This window comes from Xenopus tropicalis, chromosome 6 (genome assembly GCF_000004195.4).
Source record: "Xenopus tropicalis strain Nigerian chromosome 6, UCB_Xtro_10.0, whole genome shotgun sequence".
Taxonomy (NCBI): domain Eukaryota; kingdom Metazoa; phylum Chordata; class Amphibia; order Anura; family Pipidae; genus Xenopus; species Xenopus tropicalis.
Genome location: NC_030682.2, coordinates 41,686,437 through 41,710,063, shown reverse-complemented (window position 1 = coordinate 41,710,063; position 23,627 = coordinate 41,686,437). Strand labels below are relative to the sequence as shown.

General features: G+C 38.7%; 1 protein-coding gene across 3 annotated transcripts; it reads right to left on the bottom strand.

Moving 5' to 3' along the window:
- Positions 1–110: 110 nt before the first annotated feature.
- snx10 (sorting nexin 10) lies at positions 111–21,673 on the bottom strand. Of its 3 annotated transcripts, none has more exons than XM_012964581.3 (7): positions 21,544–21,673; positions 15,014–15,066; positions 12,408–12,491; positions 11,726–11,826; positions 10,842–10,940; positions 1,718–1,921; positions 111–1,252 (listed from the first exon to the last, which is right to left on the bottom strand). In XM_012964581.3, the coding sequence occupies exons 2-7, from the start codon at positions 15,035–15,037 to the stop codon at positions 1,147–1,149; spliced, it is 618 nt and encodes a 205-aa protein (XP_012820035.1). In that variant the 5' UTR covers positions 15,038–15,066; positions 21,544–21,673; the 3' UTR covers positions 111–1,146.
- Between the last annotated feature and the right edge of the window lie 1,954 nt (positions 21,674–23,627).

Genomic DNA, 23,627 nt, shown 5'->3' with positions numbered 1-23,627 from the left:
GGGGCAAATGCTACCCTGTTACCCAAGGCCACTCCAGCAATAATACACAGTGTGACAGAGCGCCCGTGTTTGCAGTTGGTGCACAGCTAAGCAAGATGGACAGACAGTTGTAATTTAAAACTACATTAATTGTATACAGTTTTTATTTGATGTGACATACAAAGTTTATAATGGCTTACACAGAAAAAAAACAAATGATACATTAAGTCAGCAATAGCAGCAAAAATAAATCACAGTAATAAAGCAAGAATGCAAACAAAAAATGAAATAATTTGGACAAAACATTTCATTGGCTTTGCATGGGGGCAGCCCTAAAGTGCATGTAATATTCACAAACAAGTGACAGTACAGAAAGGTTTTAATATCCCCAATGCATAGTTATTGAAGTTTAAGTGGTGTATATTAAGAAGAAAGGAATGGGTGCTGTTTGTCAAAGGAAAGTGCAAGGTCTCTGTGAAACACCCCAGTGGTGGCTAAATTCAGGCTAATTCAGTAGTTATCTAAGCCACTACAGGGTACATGATTCAAGGCTCCATTCCAGATTATGTCTTATATAGCTCATATTTAAAGAAAAAAATGGATTCTATTACAGTAAACAGACCAGGTTTCTAAACGCAGAAGGAAAAACATTTAATTTAAGGGAAAGTTCTGTATAAAAACTTCCCTGACATTTATAAAGTTAAAAAAATGCTGTTTGGCTCCTAGTGTTTTCTTTCTTGTGCAGATTTACACGGCACCTCCCCGGCATCTGCTGTGACGCTGCCAGAAAATGACGATGGATGCTAGCTGTAAAATAAATAGCGTGAGCTACAGCAGATCTCCATTCGCCTCTTCCAATGGAGTGGGGGGCAAGGAAAGACAGCCCCCAGAACACCTACAGTGCCAGGAGCTTCTGCCAACACACATGATGTGACACATACTATAAATGCTATAAACCTACTAATGAAGCACTTATTTTAATTAACCTTCATTTGTTTGATAACATATTTAAAATGCTGTTCCCTTTAAGTACATTGGAATTGCTGTAGCTGGGTATCTGTGCCAGTGTTGGGCAATTAAGACCGCACTATGCCAAAATGAAAGCCCTTACAGTTTCCATACTTGGGTATTAATACTGAACATTTAAGAGCAAGAAATGAGCCCAAACTACTTTGGAGGCAGAATAGTAGTCCATATTTCTTTGTGATCTTTGTCTAGATTGCATCCTTGCAGGAAATGACCATCACACTTGTGTCCAAGCTTGGAGGATGAACTGTGGGGGGGGGGGGGAGGAGAGAAAAAATAATTAACAATGGGAGGGGAGTAGAAGCAGCAAGGATCTCAAGACTGGGGGTCAAAACGAGGAAATTGGTTTTCACAACACACTCAAAGGCTGAGTAGCAGAGGAGAACTTTAATTATCTCCAGTCAGAAGGAGAGACAGGAAATTTGGACTTTTAATTAGCCATTTGGAGTGTGGTTAGGGGTTTTTTTTTTTTTTAGCTAGATAATTTAAACGCGAATAATTCAAGTCTGACTAAATGAAATTCACATAATCAGAATGCAGATAATTGAATTTCTACTGCATCCATTAATTCAGCGTGGAGGTGTGTGAGGACTCTTATGAAAAGCTGTCACAGCTCAATAAAATCTCAGTCAATTAATTTTTTCATTATCTGCGTATTATGCCAACAACAAAAAATAAATAAATAAAGAGAGGTTAGCACACATGAAAGTACCTCTCGGGATCTAAGTAATGACTTGTTTTCTCTTCCTCTTCCGCAGGAAACCGCCGGTTCGAGTTGGCAAACTTGTGAATGGCTTCAAAAACTGAATATTCTGTTTTCCCCGATGCACAGGCATCAATTTCTTCTGTACTTAGCTGGGTTTGTAGGAAAAGGTGAAGCCGGCTGTCAGAGAGCAGAACCGAGCAGTGCAAAACCCTGAAAGGAATGAATATTGTTAGCAGGGCACACTTTGTTATATAGCACTGTAGAACTGGCCAGATGATGCCAAGTGACATTATAATTAATCCCATATTCAAAACAAATTATATTATATTATATATTTTATATACACACACACACACACACACACACTACAAAAATATATATTTTACTAAATGGAAGTTAAAGTATATCCAGATTTATTGATAGTTCTAGATCATTATAAATGTAACATTTTGGCAACTGCTTTGTAACATTTGCTTGTTTCACTAATTCACCAACTGACTGTCACTTAGGGGCAGATTTATCAAAATGCGAGATTAGATTGTGATGGGAGATTCATTCCTATGGGATTTGTAGAAGAATATTTACCAATGGGTGAAAACTTACCATTTGATGAACACGCTTCTAAAAGGAATGATTGAATAGAAAGTGGGTAAATTTATCTATGGTGAGCTCTGATAAATCTGCCCCATGGTACAGGTATGGAATCTATTATCCAGAATGCTCGGGACCTGGGGTTTTCCGGATAAGGGATCTTTCCGTAATTTGGATCTCCATAACTTAAGTCTGCTGAAAAATCATTTAAATAATGAATAAACCCAATAGGATTGTTTTGCCTCCAATAAGGGGTAATTATATCTTAGTTGGGATCAAGTACAGGTACTGTTTTATTATTACAGAGAAAAAGGAAATCATTTCCAAAAATTAGAATTATTCGCTTATAATGGAGTCTATAGGAGACAGCCATTCTGTAATTCGGAACATTCTGGATTTCCAGATAATGGATCCCATACCTGTAACTAAAATTGGCTTTGTAATGAACTAGAACTATCGTTAAATCTGGATAGACTTTAAGACCCCTTTAGTGCAGTACATTTTTATTTGTTTGCTAGAACCATGGCCTACATGGCATTTTGGCTAAGGGAGTGTCCCTCCTCTAATGGCGGTATCAGTATTGATAAGATTTATAAAATCAATATACTTAGGGGCAGATTTATCAAAATGTGATATTAGAGCTCACTGCTGGAAAAACCTCACACACTTTCTTTTCATTCTTATGGGTTTCTTGAAACGTATTTATCAAACGAAGAAAGTTAGATTTTACCATTTGATAAAACCGCTTTTGAAAATCCCATAATAATGAATAGAAAGCAGTTGAGGTTTTTCTGTGGTGAGCTCTAATCTCACATTCTGATAAATCTGCCCTTTTATTTTTAAAAAAGATGCATATTAATGATTCCCAAAAGTTGAATTTGTTCCATCAACTACACTTTTGGAAACTGTAAGCCTAAATCTTTGCACCCAACAAATGTGGCTTTCTATGCTGTATTTGGCCTCTGAGTGATTACACTTATGAGCTGATTTGTTTCCCCCTAAAGCTCGTGAATTTGAATAGGGCTTCCATAACTCCAATGTTCAATATTTTTAAAAAAAAAATGTTATTATTCTTTTTTTTTTTTTTGAGGTTGTAGACCCACTGAAAAGGATGGGTAGAACATGATGCATAACATATTAACTTATAACATTTTTAGTATCAAATTTTAAAAATAAGCAAACATTTGAATTTGATAACATTTCAAGTTTATTTGAACTAAAAAAAAAAATATATCTAAAATCCACAAATTTGAATTTTGATAAATACGCCTTCAACTCTTAAGCAAATTATATTTATTATTAACAAAACCAAGGTAACAATACCTTTGGCCATAGTAGTCTATGAATAGGACTCTAAAGAAGAACAATATGGCTGCTCCCATATTTAAATTTACCAAAACTCTTAGGAGGTACCTATCTATACATCTATATATTAAGTATTTGTACCAATAACTATACTAATTGTAGATTATAGTATTACAATAACCTTGAATAGTGTGCTTGTTCAAGAAGCCATCCAAATAGAATCTGCCATCACAATATCATCCAGGGAGGCATTCTCCAACCTCACTACCCTCACCGTGAAGAACAATCTGGCATCATCAGACTGGTATTACTGGTTTATTAGGATAAAGCATGTGACGATCTATCACATTTGTGTTGCAAAGCTTGCATGCATAAAAAGACAAAAGTGGTACCAAGGTGGTACAGTTTGAGTGGTGCCTGAAAGATCCCCCTGAACAACCAAAATGCGATGTAATAACATCCTGAACAATACACAGCAGTCCCGTTACACTTGTGCTTGTTAGCAATAAGATGAAGACACACTGAGTTACTAGTCACAGCTACTAAAATAGACCATGCTACTTACTAAGTAGCTCTGTGTGTCTTCACCCTTAGGGCTGTGGCAGACGGGAAGACTAGTCGCCCACGACAAATCTCCCTTGTCGCGGGCGACTAGTCTCCCCGAAATACCATCCCACCAGCGAGTATGTAAATCGCCGGTGGGATGGCATACACGGCGCCACGATTTCCCCAAAATCGCGGAAGTTTCCTCTTAGAATATTTTGTAGAAAAAGGATTATTTGATTAATCTTCATCTTATCAATTCTGTAAACAGCACCAGCACTCTGATCTTGTTAAAGATTGGGTCAGTACAGTCATGAATGCCTGAAAAGGGTGTATATTATTTGTATCTCTAAGATACAAAGGCCAGATCCATCATGCTAATTTATACAGGGAAAATGATCACAGCTGCAGCGGTTTCTCTTGAATAATACTTCATTCAGTCATCTTAACTACAATGTAATACATATCCTTCAAATAAATATCAACTGTGCCACATAATAACAAATCGTCTCTTTTAAGAACAAGTACAAACATGGCCCAAGCTAAATCATTACAACAGCCTAATACTTCTATAAATGAAGGCTGGAGAGAGGCTGAAGAGTTGGTGCCATAAAAGCATCAGAAGTAAAGATGTCATTTACTAGCCACCAAAGAATCCCAGCTATGGGACCTGGAGTATATAATCGGGATGGAAAGAATGGGACAATACAGTCAAATACTGCAAGAGAACAGTTTCATTCTGCTTAATGGAGAACGGAAGGTTAAATCACTGGGGGGTTGGGGGGTGCCAAATTTTAGGCACCCCCAAGTTATTATTGTAATTTACTAAACCCTGCTGCACAGCGCTGCTCAACCAAACTTTACTCAGTTGTTGCTGGACTACAAATCCCAGAATAATGTAACATATAATGAAGGGTGAGGCATACTGGGAGCTCTTTAGTGTCCCTTTAAGCAAAAAGCTGTCTCTTTCACTGTGCATGCATGGGCCCAGGACTATTGAAGAACGAGCTAACATTTTGCACCCACCAGTAATTTAACCTTTCCTTCTCCATTAAGTGTCAGGTAGGGGGCAGGAGAGGGGACAGCAAGGTCCCACACCTACCACTAAAGATTTAAGCATAAGCATATAATCCCAACCAAAATCTCTGGTCTCAGCCAAAGAGAGAACTTGGGGCACCATTTGATAATTGAGGTGCACAAGCAATATCCTACTAACCTGAAGCAAATCTTTTTAAAAAAAAAAAAATGAAATCTCTCCCAAACAGTGTTCAAAATGTTAAAATGTAGGAAAGAGATGCGTGTTTTCTACTCAAACAGAAAAAATCCCCAGGGTACAACTTCTGTGACCATAACTGGAATGCAAACACTAAGCACTTGCATACCTTGGTTACCACTAATGTACTACTGAAGGCTAATACAAGAGCCCTCCGAGCCAATGAACAGCAATGTGTATAGAAGAGACCTTACAAGGAACAGAATACAGGTATAAACAATCATAAGTTATTTTGGAAACACATAAGTCACAGCTTTATTTCATAAGTGGCTTATAGGCTGTAGTTTCCTATTTTTACAGCTGAAAACACTGTGGTTTGCATATTAAGCACCTGTTACATTCTGAATTTTTTCCCCACACAGAATCGACAAACCTTCCCTATAAACAAGGTTAACGAATCGTAATTTCAGCCAGATGAAGACACAGAACAAACAGTATCAGTGCTCTGGCGCCCTCTCTTGAGTATATTCAGCTAAAATACACACATAGCAGGATTCATGCCTACTCATCACATAGGACAGTACCCCTTCAGGAAAGGAAGAAAAGTTCATAAGCAGAACTTGCAAGTCTTTTATTTAGCCTTATCCAATACGCTTAAAGTGATGTTTTTATGGTATACTTTTTTTTTTAATTACACTGTTTACATAGCAGATAATTCACTTTACCATTTAAAATTTTATTCTTGAACCAACAAATATATTTTTTTTTAGTCGTAATATAGATGTGTAGGCAGCCATCCCAGTGCATTGTGCCCAAGTCTGAGCTTTCAGTAGGAGCCAGTGCTACACATTAGAACTGCTTTCAGGTAACCTATTGTTTCTCCTACTCCCATGTAACTGCAGGAGTCCCAAGCCGGACTTGAATTTCTTACTATTGAGTGCTATTCTGATATCTACTGGGAACTGCTATCTTGCTCCCTTCCCATTGTTCTGCTGATTGGCTGCTGGGGGGGGAAAGGGAGGGGGGTGATATCACTCCAACTGCAGTGCAGCAGTAAAGTGTGACTGAAGTTTATCAGGGCACAGGTCACATGGTTGTGGCACCCTTGGGAATGAAGAAAATGGCTAGACCCCTGTAAAATTTCCAAATTAAATATAAAAAAACCCGTTCGCGTTTTTGAAAACAAAATTATTTTTTCTGCTGGAGAAGCTCTATTTACTGATGTGTTTTGAAAAAAAAACATGTTTTCCCATGACAGTATTCCTTTAAGTCCCTTTCCATGGCTAGCTCCAGCATTTTCAAATGATAATGGTATAATGGCACACCATCCAATTTTGATTGCATCTCCTAGATTACAGAAGATGGAAAGTCAACAGTCACTAGGGGGATTCTAAAAGTAGTGTGATCACTCACCTTATACACCAGGCCAGTGCCTCTGTTAGGACTTAAAAGCAGAATAGGCTGACTAGAAGTGCCAGCAGATTCTAAGCAGCAGGTCTGGACTGGGATACAAAAAATAGGCAGTGGCATTTCAGGTAAACAGAGGCCTATACAGCCCCCCACCAGCCCAATAAATAGTTACTGGCTATGGCGTCTTACAGCAGCCCCTCTGGCATTTGTCAGAACCCACAGACTGCCAGTTTAGGCCTGCTATACAAGCCCTGATGTAAAGTGCAGCTTTACTATATACACTATCCCACAGCTGGAGCCTTGTCAGCAGACATATCTGTGGGGCACAGTGGAGTTTCATTTTTTTCCTGCTTGCAACTGCCACTTCATGAGGTCCCACAAAGAAATAACCCCATATTTGCAGCCCATAAAGACAGTGAATGCTTGATATTGTCTTGGCATCAGCTCAGACATGCACCCCAATTTTACTAATGAACATGAACATAAAAGCCTAAAGTGGAATCAGCCCTCCCCAGTGCAAGTATTCTTTTATTAATTTTGGAGTTGATATGTAATGTATTACTGTCTTATATAATGGTTACTGCTGCTGAGCACCTAGGCTATCAAGCCTGCTATCAACCACTCATAATACACAACAGGGATAGACTGCTTGCATGCTACACTGTATACTGGTTGCAGTCTACCCACACTTACCTGAAACTAAGGTCAGCCTATCAGGTCTGGCTTCCCCCCTTATCTCCTACTGCTTCTTTTATCCTAACAGTGCATCTTTAGAAGGTTGAACTAGCTATATATTTAACTATACCCTTCCCAAAATAAGGGCTCTGGCACACGGGGAGATTAGTCGCCCACGAAAAATGGAATGGCATACGTAGCTGCACGATTTCAGTGAAATTGCGGAAGTTTCCTCTCAAGGCAAGTCCAGCGATTTCACCGAGATCGCGTCGCCGCGTATGCCATCCCACCGGCGATTTACATTTTCGCCGGTGGGATGGCATTTCGGGGAGATTCGCGGGCGACTAATCTCCCCGTGTGCCAGTAGTTCTGTTAAATGTAATTTTACATGGTACAACTCTATAGCCATTTAACACCTAACAACAGTAAATGAGTCCTCTGGACTTAAAGGAAATGTAAAGCCTACATATATATATATCAGATGAGCACGTCTCCCCCACCCAAATGGCAATATTTGTATTGCATATATCCCCTCCGCTTGCCTGCACCATCACATTTTCCTAAAGCAAATAGCAGCTTTCAACCGAGGCCATTTTCCTCTGATACATAATCAGATACATTTAAATCTGCAAACAGCCTACACACACATACATTCAGTATACATTTCATCAAGAATGTCTCTGATAAAAGTTCTGCTTTGTTTGAGCTGAGCTCTGGAGAGAAAGTTAGGAGAAAAAAACTGAAGCAGACAGCTAGAGTTGAGTTTCTATGGGAACCAGCAATGCCATCTCTTCATTGGCTGCTAGACTGGGGGGGGGGGGGGGGGAGTGTTTAGAACAACTAAGCATGCCCACAAGCCAGAAGTCAAAGCAAATTTCTGAGGAAGGGGGGTGAGTGGGTTACAGGAGGAGAAGGAAATCTAAGTGATTAAGGAGATGCTGCAGCCTTACTATTAACCTCTGGACAACCAGTGTGGCAGGTATTGAAATATTTCACTGATTACATTTTTGTGTGTGGTGTTTACATGTCCTTTAAAAGCCACAAGGTAAAATATATTTTTTTTTTACACTTTTAAAAACAAAATGAATACTGATGGGTATACGTTAACATTTGCACAGTTTTGAATAGGTGAAGCTTCAAGAATGAATATTGATTAGGATTTAGACTAGACATTAAAAGCTTAGGTTTTTCTGAATAACGATTTCTACAAACTGCAAATAAAAGATTGGTACTTAGGCCAATAAACATCCAATCAATCATGCATTGAAAACTACAGCCAAACACGTAAATTGCCAGCAAAGGTTCTGGCACATCGGGCCCTTGCCATCTGCCTAATGGCAAAAGTGAACACCTCCCTGAACATTTGAAGCTAGATCGGTACGGCCAGAATAAGGGAATGGCAACCCAGTCTGATGCCCATATGAGTGGAACTGTGCGCACACATCAAGGACCAGCCCTTGTGCTTTTTAAAGCATGCCCTGTATATCTGTTATATGTTATACAGAAATCTTTCATTTTTTAGAATATCAAATGCTCCTTATATAGAAGCTTATAAATGATCAGACTGGCTAACCATTTTGGCCTGTGCTTGTCCAACATTCTGCACAATTTTTTAAAATAAGGATTTCTGTGTAAGGATTTACTCTCGCCACATGCTACCCTGTCTGTTAAAGCTACTGGCCGAAGTCCAAAGTTAAAGTAAATGTTTTCACAAAGTTCTGCTTTCTGCAAGGGTAGTTCTAAGAACTGCTGCAACCTTCCCAGTACAGAGCAGGAAATTACAGATCAGCTGTACATTGGGAGAAACAGATTTTTTTTTTTTATCAATTATGGAAAATGTATTTCTTCTTTTTTCAAATGGTTTTAAAGTTATTTGTAAATATAATTGCAGTTTTTGTTTATCCATTTGTGTTCTCTGGTTATGAATCTTAAAACAATGTTACAGGAGTCAGTTCTCCCCCAGATATTTTAATCATCTTAAATAAGATGGCTTCGGCCATGTGTACAGAGAAAGTAAACAAAACATATTTTGCTTTTAATTGCAATTATTATGTAAGAGAATGTCCTATGGCTTTTTTTCTGCCTATTTGCAGCTTTCCAGAGAGGGGTCTCTGACCCCAGCAGCCAACACATAATCACTCTCCAAGACTACAATTTTATATTACTTACCTTCCTATTTAGACCCTCTCCCACACCAGCTGTAGGAGAGGGTCATATACCACCTGCTTACTAGGGCAAATTGAACCCTAGCAACCAGATAAACTGCTGAATTTCAAAGGAGAGCTGTAGAACAAAAGCTAGACAATGCAAAAACCACAAAAATATAAAAAGACTAACTGCAAATTGTCTCAGATTTACTAAAAAGTAAATTGAAAGGTAAACTACCCCTTTAATGATCAAAAACAGATGAAATAGTGGGCAAAACATCTGCTATATACCATTTCTATTTCCTAAGCCAAAGCTACACCATTGTACATATACTATAATTGTTATATTATACTATTTCAACCATTCTAACCCAGCTACTGCCATTAATGGAGAGAGGGTATGCCTCCAGAGCCACAGCTTTACATGGGTTAGAGTTACAAAAGAGATGGTGTTGGTAAAGGCAGATGGTAACTCTGGTAAACACTTGGTCCCTTGTGCTTTTTAAATGGAAAAGCAGGACATTTCAAACCATGCTATGATCATTCAAGTCAAACCTAAATATGCTTGGCCACTTTACAATGTAATTTAATCCCACCTATCATGAACTAATTTTGTACAGATACAGCAACTTAGAAAGGGGTTGTGATGCATTACTTATGATTAACAGACTGATATAAATTAGGTCAATAAAACTAGTAAGTTTCTTGGGCAGTGAAAAATTAGCAAGAGGACAGCTACTGAGACTGGAGAAAAAGAGGCTTCGCCAACATACATTGTCTGATTATGGAAATCTCTACCAAAAAAAGGTGCCAATATGTCATTTATCGGTTCAGTTTCGATTTTATTCTAACAAAAAAGCAAATGGGGTTACAACTTCTACAAATCAATAGCTTCAGAGATATCATTGCCTCAGTGGTGAGGCAGCTACCCTGTCAATGATCCCCTACCCTTTCGATGCTTGCAACCAGATATACAATTTTTTTCCACACACTCACTATATTCTGTGAGCCAGCCCACCTCCCTTTACAGACATAAAACAAAAAAAAATGTGCCAAGAGGAAGAAGTGTTAGAAAAAAATGTTATGAAAAACATTCCACTGGCCTATTTCCAGGTTAGGCCTGTGCAAATACCAGCTAAATGAGCCAGTTTCCTCTTGGGCTCCATATGCTGATAACCACAAGATGGCTCTGTTACACAGTGCATGAATTATACTTATACCATGTATATCGAGCTTATATACTCACTTGTTTAGGAACTCTTGCAATCCACGGACACGATGCTCCAAATTTTGACTATTACTGATTTTAAAAAATGGGATTCTGGGAGGCAACTCTGGTAGTTGACTACAGAAAGCAAACACATTATAAAAATTAGCTATTTTGACTTTTTACAGTATGGCTTACATTTTCATTTTCCTCTCTAATACAGATTCACTACTAGCAGTAAAGGAGAAGGAAAGGCTAAATTACTTGGGGGAGCTAAAATGTTAGGCAGAATTACTTACCTGTTATCCACTGGGCTAGTGCTCCTGCTCACACAAAACTGCACTGGCCGGCCATACTTATCAGTACCACAGAGCAAACTTCTTCCGTTTCTTCAATGACCCAGTACCTACACATGCCCAGCAGAGTGATAAAGTCTGCTTAAAGACAGACCTTTTCCCTCCACGGTGCAAGACCACCCAGAAAGAAGCAGAAAGAAGATCGCTCAGTGGTTCTCGCTGAGAAACACCCCGGGCCCGGTGCAGTTTTCTGCCAACAGAACCACCAGCCCAGAGGTGGTTTAACCTTTCCATCTTCTGTAAGACACCATAAAAACAACCATATTAACCACAGCATTAAGTACCTGGTGACATTTAGTAGTGAACACCCTTCCGATTTTACTTTCATACAAAAATTCAACACAGGACAACCTACATAGTTAGTAAAATTAGCATTTAGCCTCAGCTCATGCCGGGGCAGGGGGAGTTTGTTTTTGTCAGTCTGTGTATAGGCTGCATAGAGAGAAGGTGTCTCTTTGAAGATCTGCTGCACAGCAAAATTAATCAGGGGCTTTATCGATGCCATAGTGTATTATACAAACTTAGCTGTACCTCTGTATAACAATGTATAAAATAACATAGCCTTACGTTAATACAGCATTGCTCTGGAGCTTTTGTCGGAGCCATACAAATTCCCGAAACCTTCTTCTTACACATGAAGTTTTCAGAGTGAAACACATACTGTTTGTCTGGGGGAAAAAAAAAACAAACAAACAATCAAACGCCAAATTAATCCAATAGGATTGTTTTTCAATTATTTGATTAAAATAAAGTCTATGGGAGATGGCCTTCCCTTAATTTGGAGCTTTCTGGATAACGGGTTTCCAGATAAAGGGATTGCATACATATACAAATAAATAAAGATATACATATACACACACATTAAAAAATAACTGATTTGGTGCTAATGCCAAATGGACTAGAAACAGTACAAGTGACAGCATTCACAGGGTTTTAAAAAAATTGAGAAACACATTTCATATTCTGAAATATACATCAATTATATATTTATACACACACACACAACTGACAATTGTTGTTGCACAGACTTGGGCTGGTCTGTTTCACTGCCACAAAATAAACACCTTACATGAGGTGAGTTTAGAGGAAGGTGGTGCCAGACCCAACTTTTAATACAAACAGCATGTTAGTTGTGGCAGCCAACCTTAAACCGCTCCTACCCAGCATGCTATAAGGATTATATTTTCAAGCTGTAACAGGACAGTCCTGTTTAGTCATTAGTATGAAAAGAGTGCACCCTGATACTTACATGAACACAGATTTCATAATCCACATAAGAATGCCAATCTTCTTTCTGTACTTTAGGGTCTCGCACCCACACAGAGATGGTTTCCTGTAAGATCATGATTTAGAAATTAGTCCAGCACCCACTGTGCCCTGCAATCTGCACTTGCTGATCAGCCTCACTCAGCTCCACTGTGAATGCAAACTTTGCCTTATATAATGTCAGAAACGGGAAGGGAAAACAAAAAGGCACCAGACTAAACATGCCCTGGAATTTTTGTCTTCACAGAGCTATAGAGGAAGAAAGATAAGGATTTCTAAGATTGCAAAACAATGAAAAAACTATTAAGCCATTTTACCAAAATGGTTAAAAACTAGAATGCTTAGAAATTTAAAAAAAAATACTCCCAGCTATAATTGCACTGTTTCAAGTTTACATAAAATAAATAACAAGTTGAGTGAGTTATGTGTTTACCTGAACACTAGACTCAGTGTTTTCTGACCACAAATTACACAGCACAATTGATAAATTAGTAATAGGCTTCCAACTATTTACCGCACTTTGGTTCGTAAGAAGGCAACTGATCTATAAACAATGAAACGCTAGTTTAAGCCGTAAGTGTATTGCAATAGCACATTTTAGTACACTTGTTAAGCTGATAATCATTTCTGCATGTCTATAGGTCACAAATATTTCTTTACTTAAAAGGTGTGCTCAACTGTCTGCATTTTTAATGGATCAGAACAGTACCTCCTCAGCCACAATATTTGCTTATTGTTCAAAAGGTAGGCATACCTCTGTGTATTTATGGGCACTTCATGTGCTGCCACTGCTGGAATCTCTCTAACTCTCTCTGATACACCAAACCTCTTTCCTGAGCATTTGTGAGGCCAAGTATCTTTTATCTTTAAAGTAATAGGAGGTTGTCTCACTATTTGGAGATCTCAGGATCCCATATGATGACCAAAACATAGATTTATAGATTATAGTACTGAGGAAAAGAAAAAGACTTATTATTCACCCCTTACCCACCCATTTATTTCTTTAAATGCACTTGTAATTAGTACTTCTTCTGTCACTATAAACGTACCCAATTTCTATAGAGTTGCATGCTTTAAAACTACCATAGAATAGTTATTCTAAAAATGTAAGGAAATTATTTACCAAAACTTGGATTAAACAGGGTTTAATAACAACTGTGCCAGGCCATACTTCCAGTCAGTTTGACGAAAATATTTTCTGTGCCCTACATTAATATTAGATATATATATATATATATATATATTATATACATAGAAATATATTATAGAATTCAGCCCATGGACCAAATGAATGGCCAGGACACCAGGTCTGACTGCTTTGTGGTTCTTACCTAACCTGATCTGCCCAAATACTCAATCCCTAGCTGCTTCCTGACTGCTGCCATTAACATGAAGCTGTGATTTAAAAAAAAAAAAAAAAAAAAAAAACTTTCTAGCCTTTTTCTGTTGCCTAATTTAAAAACGAGCCAATTAAGTTGAATATAGTAAAAGCATTTTTGCCCTAAATGTCAACCGCTTACCTTCACTTGTTTTTTAATAGTACACAAAAATAAATACTTTTTAGTTTCATAGTTTTTCTATGATGCAGTTTAAGTCGGTTTGCTTTGTTTTTTCACCTTTCTAGTAGCAACCAACTCTCTAAACTGTTAATTATTTGACATATAAGTTACTCCTGTTTCTCTTAAAGAGCACCTATCACCCTAAAATTGCTTGTGGGCTAATAAAGAAAACTATTGATTCCCCAAACCAGAGTTTGCCCCACTTAACATAGCTGCTCACACCACAAGCTGCCTGGAAGCCCGCACCTCTGGTAGGGAAACAATTTTAGGGCCAGGTGCCCTTTAAGTTTTATAAAAAGGTATAGAGATCAGCTGTCACAACTCGATACATTAGTTGTAGTCATTCTTGCAAGTGTGGGATAAATATTAATACAGGTATGGAACCGGTTATCCAGAATGCTCGGGACCTGGGGTTTTCCGGATAAGGGGTCTATCCGTGATTTGGATCTCCAACAAAAAAAACAAATTCTACTAAAAAAATTATTTCAACAGTAATTAAACCCAATAGGATTGCTTTGCCTCCAATAAGGATTAATTTTATCTTAGTTGGGATCAAGTACAAGGTACAGTTTTATTATTACAGAGAAAAAGGAAATCATTTTTATAAATGTGAATTATTTGATTACAATGGAGTCTATGGGAGATGGCCTTTCCGCAATTCAGAACTTTCTGGATAATTGGGTTTCCGGATAAGGGGTTCAATACCTGTAGTGGCTAAATATGCTGATTGGAAATGCCAACAACTAATGTATCATACTGGAACAGTTCAGAGAGAAGATATCCATGTTGCTTGTTTAAACGCATTTAACCATATAGACATAACATAAATAATGGATTTTAGAAAACCCATTATTCGAGGCATAAAATAGGGCACTGCGTCTTGAAACTAATGTATTTAGTACATGAAGGCACATGGAATATATTGACCACCACTGCCATCAGGCGGAGAAGAACTGGGGGGTCTATATGCTCACCATTTTTGACAGCTATGGGTAAGCGTTAGTTAAAATAGACATAGAGGATCACTTACACCTTCTTGGTCCCTTGGCAACATACTTCTATAACAGCCGAAATACAGAATATCTGCAATAGAAAAAGAATACTGTTAATACTCAACAAATATTTTTGTAATAAATGCAACAAGGTCATACTGAGCCAGCGTGCAGTTTTATTTTATTTTTGTTATTAATTTTATTTGAAGGATTTTTCAAGTGGTTCAATTAAAAAAGACTTATAGAATTGTATCTAGGGCTAGAGCTCCCAAAATATAAGGTAGGCACAATGTTACTGCCATTAAATATACCTGCAGAGAAGCAAAAATACTGACACATGGACATACAGAGTGGACATTTAAAAGCAATATATGGACTGACTCAAACACCTGAGTGCAATTCAGTAAATCAATGCTATACTAGCACACGCCTGTGTTAGTACAACCCCATTAGAAAGAATAGCATGAGTTACTTCCTGTGCCACCGCAGGGAAGTGTGGGAAGAAACACAAGTACGAGCCCTAAGGAATAACTGAACTTAGACATTCACAATTTTTTTTTCTTGAGGTATGGTAAATAAAAGCTAAAATAAAAGTCTCTAAGCTATTAGAGGTACAGGTATAGGATCCCTTATCCGGAAACCCGTTATCCAGAAAGTTATGAATTACGGAAAGGCCATGTCCCATAGACTCCATTATAAGCAAATAATTCTAATTTTTAAAAATTATTTCCTTTTTCTCTGTAATAATAAAACAGAATCTTCTACTTGATCCCAACTAAGATATCATTAATCCTTATTGGAGGCAAAACAATCCTACTGGGTTTAAATGATGTTTAAATGATTTTTTTTTAGACTTAAAGATATGGCGATCCAAATTACAGATCCCTTATCCGGAAAGCCCCAAGTCCCGAGCATTCTGGATGACAGGTCCTATACCTGTATAGGATCCATTGTCTGGAATGTTTGGGACCAAGGAATTTCTGGATAAGGGATCTTTCCAGAATTTTGATCATATACCTTAAGTGTGCTAAAAAACCATTTAATGTAATGTTAATGTCATATGATAAGTGTGATAAAGGCATTACTGTGGCACTGTATAAAGTGTGTTGTTTATTAACCAAAGGGGCTTTAAGCCAAGAATAAAAGGTTAACAGGCAGTCCTATGATTTCCTACAACAAGCCTCTTTACTAATAGACTTACAAAATAAAGACAAACAACTTGTGAGATTACAGGAAGTTTATTTATAGGCAGGTTTTCCCATTAAACAGAAAGACAAAGTAATGATAAAAGTAAAGCTGCCCATACATGATCTGAATTAGCTGCAGACTTAGCACCTCCAGAACAAGTCAGTGGCTTACTGGGCCATGTTTGAGGACTACTCTCTTGGGTGACTTCCCACTGATTTTTAACAAGACTTGCCCCAGTTACCGAGAGCCTGATATTATTATCCATACATTCCAGTCTATGAAGCTTACAGTTATTAAATGTAATGTGATTCAAGCCTCCAACAGCTGGTTGTTTGCTGGCAGTTACAAAAAGCAGGCCCTAAAAATGAAATATATACAGTTTTACGCTCAATGGAAAGCTTTCTACTTTGAAGCTGGAAAAATTGTTAAGAGAAATTTAGATTTGATTTGAATAAGTTAATGCTCTCCTAATTTTTTTAACCAACACAGTTACCATGATGGCATTGATAGTTAATAGTAACATAGCAAGTTAGGTTTAAAAGAGACACGGGTCCACCAAGTGCAACCTTTTATGTCTACATGAAACCTGCCTAAAGGTGGCCATACACGGGCCGATTCTAGCTGCCGATAATTGGTCCGTGTATGGGCACTACCGATGGGCCTGCCCGACCAGATATCGATCGGGCAGGTTAAAAAATTTAGTCGGATCGGGGACCGCATCGGCTCGTCCCCGAACCAACTTTGCCTATATCCGTCATTATAATTCGATCTTTGGACCCAGGGGCAAACGACCATATTAGCCTGGATTCTTCTGATATCCCCCAGGTGTTGGTGGGGGCGACATCGCCAAGCGAGCAGATCTGAAGGTGTATGGCCACCTTAACCATTAGTTGAGCCAGACAAATGCAAATAAACCCTCATCTGAAGCCTCTCCAGTTTGAATCAGAGGGGGAAAAAAATTCCTTCCTGACCCCAAGATGACAACCGGGCCAGTCCCTAGATCAACTTGTACCAAGAGCTATCTCCCATAACCTGTATTCCCTCACTTGCTAAAAAGCCATCCAACCCCTTCATGAAGCTATATAATGTATCAGCCAGTGGGACTGATTCAGGGAGAGAAATCCACAATTTAAAAAAAAAAAAAAAAAAAAAAGACCTTTTGCCAGTTCAATGCAAACATAGCAAAACTAGATACAGAATTCATATGAACTGTGGATAAATGTAACATTTAAGGTATCAAGCTGCCCAATATTAGAGACATAGACATACAAAAGGATAGAAGGCAACTAAACCCTTATTGTCACCAACAAACATCATTTCCTTGGAACTTGGCTCTTAGTCTGTACTGGTTATCTCCTGCTGGTATGGTGCCCTCCTCCATACACTGTGCGCTTGCCAACCCTCACGTGCAGGCAACTGGCTAATTGTGCCAGGGGAAGGCAGGAAGGAAAAACCAAGAAGGGGATATACAAGGGCAAAAATTGTTTCATAGTTGGCTGTGTAGGGAAAAGATACAACAGATCTAATTATTCTTACGAACTAACTGGGCACAAATGATTCTTGAAAACCAATAAAGAAAACACCCTGAAACTACATTTAAATGAAATTCTATATACCATATAAAAAAAAAACTGGTCCAACATATAAGGCAGTGGCGGTGAAATTTGATGCGGCTCCAGTAACGCTTGCAGCGTTTCTCACTCACCAATCATTTAGAAAACAACAAGCTTTGAGGGTGTCTAAGACTTTAGAAGGTAGTTAAAATATTTGACCAGACTGTGTTACGAAAGACACACAAAACAGGTGAAACACATTAATACACATATCTGACCAATTAGCCTGAAATGTAACACAAAAGTAGGATCCCATGCAAAGCTGGGTTGGCCATAGATCCCCATACACATGGTGAATTGGGTTTTACTATTGACTCAACAGACAACGTCCTTGCCTACATGTTGCACCATTTTCCATGTATGTAAACTAAACCAAACCTATTCATTATTGTATCAATTTCACCAGGCACCCTCTGGATTTTAATCAAAACACCAATATCAGATTTACCCACCCATATTTGGGCACCCCTCTTTAATGATTTACATTTCTCATCAAGGATCAGTGTTTAATTCCTGAAACATACTATGAAATGTGGAAAGAATGCAAGAAAATCCAAATTTGTCACTGATTCCAAGATCACTAATGAACATGTAACGGCAACTTACAGGTGGTTATTAACGGAAGAGTATGTAGTGTTTATTATAAGCTTAGGATTACTACATTTACTTATACACCTAGTTAGACTTTCGCTTCCCTAAAATGTACAGGCAGCTTTAAAAGGAAAGTCCAACATTGCAGGAACTAAATATTAATTCCCCATTTTGCAACATAAATAACCTAAACAAAAGTCAAAAAGACCAAAGGAGAAGTGTTGGTCATTCCAATGATATAAAGAGTTAGAATAGAGTTAGATTAGGTAAATCTGTCTCTCTCTCCCTGACCTTAACATACAGTGGCAGAGCCTAAAAGAAGTATATTTTTAAAATCACTCATAAACAAACAATCTATAGATATACATTCTAGCCCCTTCTGTGGTCAGCATGACATCACGACCCTATATGCAGCTTCCCAGTGGAACAGTGAGTAAAACCTCAATGAAAAGTACAGGCTGCATATTCCCCATGGTGGATCCACTGCAGAAAGAATGCCCTTATGTAATAGGCCTTATGCAAGTGATTTTATGGCATTTTTTTGGCCTGTGTTGTTGTTGTTGCTAACAATCAGAAAAACAAATTCCCCTTTTTGATATGAGCTTATTCAGCTGGCTTTATATACAAAGGGTACATAAATACTATCTGAACTTGGCTCACAAAATATGCCAAGCTCTTCCCCACCTTGTCCCATTGTGAAGTGTTGGATTCTGGGACTTGATGTCTCTCTGCTTTTCAGTAAATCTGTGCACCAGCCACTATGGAAACAGATACGTCAAGTCCCAGAACCCACCAATTCACAATGGGACAAGGTGAGGGAAGGAGGATGAATGACCCTGAGTAACTGGGATACGGTTCCAGTGAGTTAAAGGCAAACTATCATGGTTACCTAAATTAGTTAATTTGAAAAGGGAAGTATATTTTCCCTTTAAGCTTTTCATTCATATTATTAACAGTGCACAAACAACCTAAAAAGAAAAACGATAAAGTGCGGAGAAGGACAATTTTACACTGTTATTGGTAGTAGATATATGCGCCATTTAAAAATTACCTGCCACCATACACATTTGGAAACTTAGCCAACACAGAAAGGGTAAAGTCACAGAACAGGTTCTCTGCAACACTGAACTTGTCAGACAATATTCATTTGAATAAACTGTAAGCTGATATTGGAGGTTTTTTTTTTTTTTTTGCAGTGATTTCCTTGTTAAGAAGCTGTAGATATACAGGTATGGGATCAGTTATCCAAAAACCTGTTATCCAGAAAGCACTGAATTATGGAAAGACCATTTCTGTTACAGTCCGTTTTAAGCAAATAAATCTGATTTTTTTTTTTTTTCTTGATCACAAGTTCTCATCTAAGACATAATGATTCCATATTGGAAAAAAACAATAGAATTATATTGGATTTATTTAATGTTTAAATTATTTTTCAGTAGACAAGGTATGGGGGATACATATTATGGAAAGATCTTTTATCCAGAAAACTGCTGCTCCTGAGCATTGTTCATAACAGGTACTATACCTGTATTTAAAAACGGCCAATGTAAATAAATAGAGTTATGAGAATAACCTTCTTACATAGTAGCAGTTTTAGAACGCTAATAAAGAAACTTGAAGACGGAACAAGTACGAGTCAAGCTAACAGTACACTTTTGTCCCCTTATTTGGGTTTCAGAAATAGTAAGCATGTCGGAAGAAGGACTTCAATCTTCTGAAATCATGAATACTTGTTTTTTTCAGCAATTAAATTGGATGACGCCACAAGTCCCTTTTGTCATTTTATTTATTTCCATTTAGTTCTATTTTAAAATCAACTTTTGTAAGCTCAGCCCACAAAGACAGCTATAGCTAGCACTTGTCACGATGTTGTATTCCCCACTAAAAAATAAGACGCACCATCCTGAGCACATTCAATTGGAGCCAACCTGTTAACCTAAAATATGCGAGAAGCATTCAGCACAGATCAAAGATAGGATTATTTCCTGTGAGCAATGTCAGTGCCAGCACTGCACATTCCTAAGGTCCAGGACTGCCATGATCAGGAGAAACGTGAACTTCACTGAGGTACAGAAAAGTACATGGGATAAGCTAGAAATACTACAGGAATGGGATGCGGTATACGGAAACCCATTATCCAGAAGGCCATCTGCCATAGACCTCTATTTTAACCAAACAAATCTAATTTTAAAAAATAATTTCCATTTTCTCTGTAGTAATAAAAAGGACTTTGTACTTGATCCTAACTAAGATATAATTAATCCTTATTGAGGCAAAATGTTCCTATTAAGAGTTATTTTAGTAATGTTTTTAGTAGACTTTGGCTATGGATATCCAAGAACCCTTATACATAAAAAAAACTCAGGTCGAGCATTCTGTATAACATGTCCAATATCTGTACACTATCTGACCATTAACAATGACTTATAATACAGGACATATGCAGGCCTTACTTTCTGCATTACAATGTACATTCTACAGAAACGTAGATAGGGATACCTTGATTTCATCCATTTAGGGTTGTCATCTTTCCTGGAAAAATATACCTTCCTTTTTATTCTGTCTTCCCTGCTAGATAACATTGGCATCAAGCAACATTTATACTGGCCAGATGGCAACCCTAAACCCATATTATCTAAATTGTGTGTACATGCTTATACATAAGCTTTGGAGCCCATTATTTTACAGAAAATATGTGTAACACTGCATAATGCGACAGATATTCCTCACTTATTAGCGCAAAGCCTTATGAATAATTGACATTTTTAAAAAAAAAAGTAAATTACAGCACATATTTCAGCTCTCCAGCAATCCCCTAAGTCTAGCACTGAGGCAGATCACTTATGTTGTTAAACTACAGCTCACTCTATCCCCTATATACAAGAGGGCCAAGGCTTTAACTTGGGGGTTTGGAAAAATGCCAGACACTTATCTTATTCCAGTAACCGATCAATATATTGCTAGATATTCAGTGTAATTTGTCAAGAGGCGAGTAATCTTCCTAATGCGATTGTAGCCCAGTCTCTCTTCCATTTAAATAATACGCAGAGGCGTTTCAATGGCACCAAAACCAAAAAGAGCATTTCAGTTCGAATCGCACACAAGCATATATAAGTAATCACACATGAGCACTTTTCAATATGACCCGCTCCACCCACATCATTCTCACAACGTACAGGGAACCTACTGTGAATGAGCAGTACACACAGACTTCCTCTTTCTCGTCGCTCCTAGTACTGACTGACAATGAAGGTAAAGAACTTCCCGTATTCTACCATACCGGAGTCACGTGACTGCAATGAGGCTTTAGCGGGCAGTAAGAGGAAGATGCGCCAGCCCCGCCCACGCAGGAGAGAAACCGAAGGATGACTGACAGATGGGGCGGGGCCACAGGGATAGAGTAACCCAGGGTTATTTACCGTTTAATTATTAACTAGTTAAGTGCAGAATAAGATACCATGTCCTCGGCTTTCCTCTCCCCATTAGCTACAGATAAATGCTGTGTAAAGCCACACAAGGACAGGCTGTCAGGGATTGTTGGCACTGTAGTTAGGCAATAGTTAAAAACATTTATCCCTGTTCCCCAACCAGTGTCCGAGGGGCAACATGTTGCTCCCAACCCCTTGGATGTTGCTCTCAGTGCCCCCAAACCAGGTAGTTATTTTTGAATTCCTGACTTGGGGGCAAGTTTTGGTTGGATAAAAACAAGATTTACTACCAAATAAAGCCCCTGTAAGCTGATAGTGTGCATAGAGACCCCTAATAGCCAATCTTAGCCCTTAGGGCTCTGGCACACGGGGAGATTAGTCGCCCGCGACAAATCTCCCTGTTCGCGGGCGACTAATCTCCCCGTGTTGCCATCAGTTGCCATCCCACCGGCGAACATGTAAGTCGCCGGTGCGTTGGCACACAAGGCGGCACGATTTCGGCAAATCGGCGAAAATGCCTCACGAGGCAACTTCGGCGATTTGCCGAAATCGCCTGCGCAGCGTGCACCATCCCACCGGCGACTTACATGTTCGCCGGTGGGATGGTAGTTCGGGGACAAATCTCCCTTGTCACGGGCGACTAATCTCCCCATGTGCCAGAGCCCTTATTTGGCACCTCCATGAACTTTTACTTTACTTGTGTTGCTCTCCAAGTCTTTTTACATTTGACTATGGCTCATGAGTAATAAAGGTTGGGGTCCCCTGCCTTAAGGGCTCTGGCACATGGGGAGATTAGTCGCCATCCCCGGTGACTTACATGTTCGCCAGTGTAATGGCAACTGATGGCAACACGGGGAGATTAGTCCCCCGCGAACAGGGAGATTTGTCGCGGGCGACTAATCTACCCGTGTGCCAGAGCCTTAAATTGACACTGCTGTTCCTACACATGCCCTGACTTCCCATTCTACCAGCCTGCTCAGATCCATACCATCACTGTGCTCAGAGGTAGACCAGGGTACTTGATGTACATTTACTATTACCACACATATTTCATACAGTATGATATGCATCTCTCATAAAGTGAATACACACACATACTTCATTCACACACCACACACTCACTCACTACACTTTCCATTCACATACCATACACACACACACACAGGGCTGTATTAATAATGAGGCACCCAAAGGCATATTTTCGTCCAGGGCCTAGGGTTGCACCGGATCTAAATATACCCCTGCACACACACACTAGTGCCACTCACTCACTACACTCTTCATTCACACACACATACACACAAAAACAAGATTTACTACCAAATAAAGCCTCCTGTAAGTTGATAGTGTGCATAGAGGCTGCCTAATAGCCAATAGCCTTCAGCCCACATCCTCCAAATCTCACAATTCCCTGCACGTCATAATGAAAGGAACATCACAGTGCACTGCATTATGGGTTATGTAGTTCCTGCATGCTGTTTGTAAGCTGTGGAGAAGTTGTTATATTTTGTAACATCAATGTTTTAGTCCCTCCTCCCCTGCCAGGATTTCAAATGTCTTGCAGCTGGATTTCTGCAGATAAAAATTAGGGATGCACCAAATCCACTATGTGGGATTTGGCCAAACCTCAAATCCTTTGTGAAAGATGTGTCCAAATCCCAATTTGCATATATAAACTAACACACCGAAAAATGTTCACCTTTGCAATTATGTGGTGAAAAGTCACATGATTTTATGAATTTAGATTCGGTTCAGCCAGGAACATAGATTTGGCCATATCCAAATCCTGACAAAAAAGGCAGAATCTTGGCCAAATCCAGTTATACTTTTTG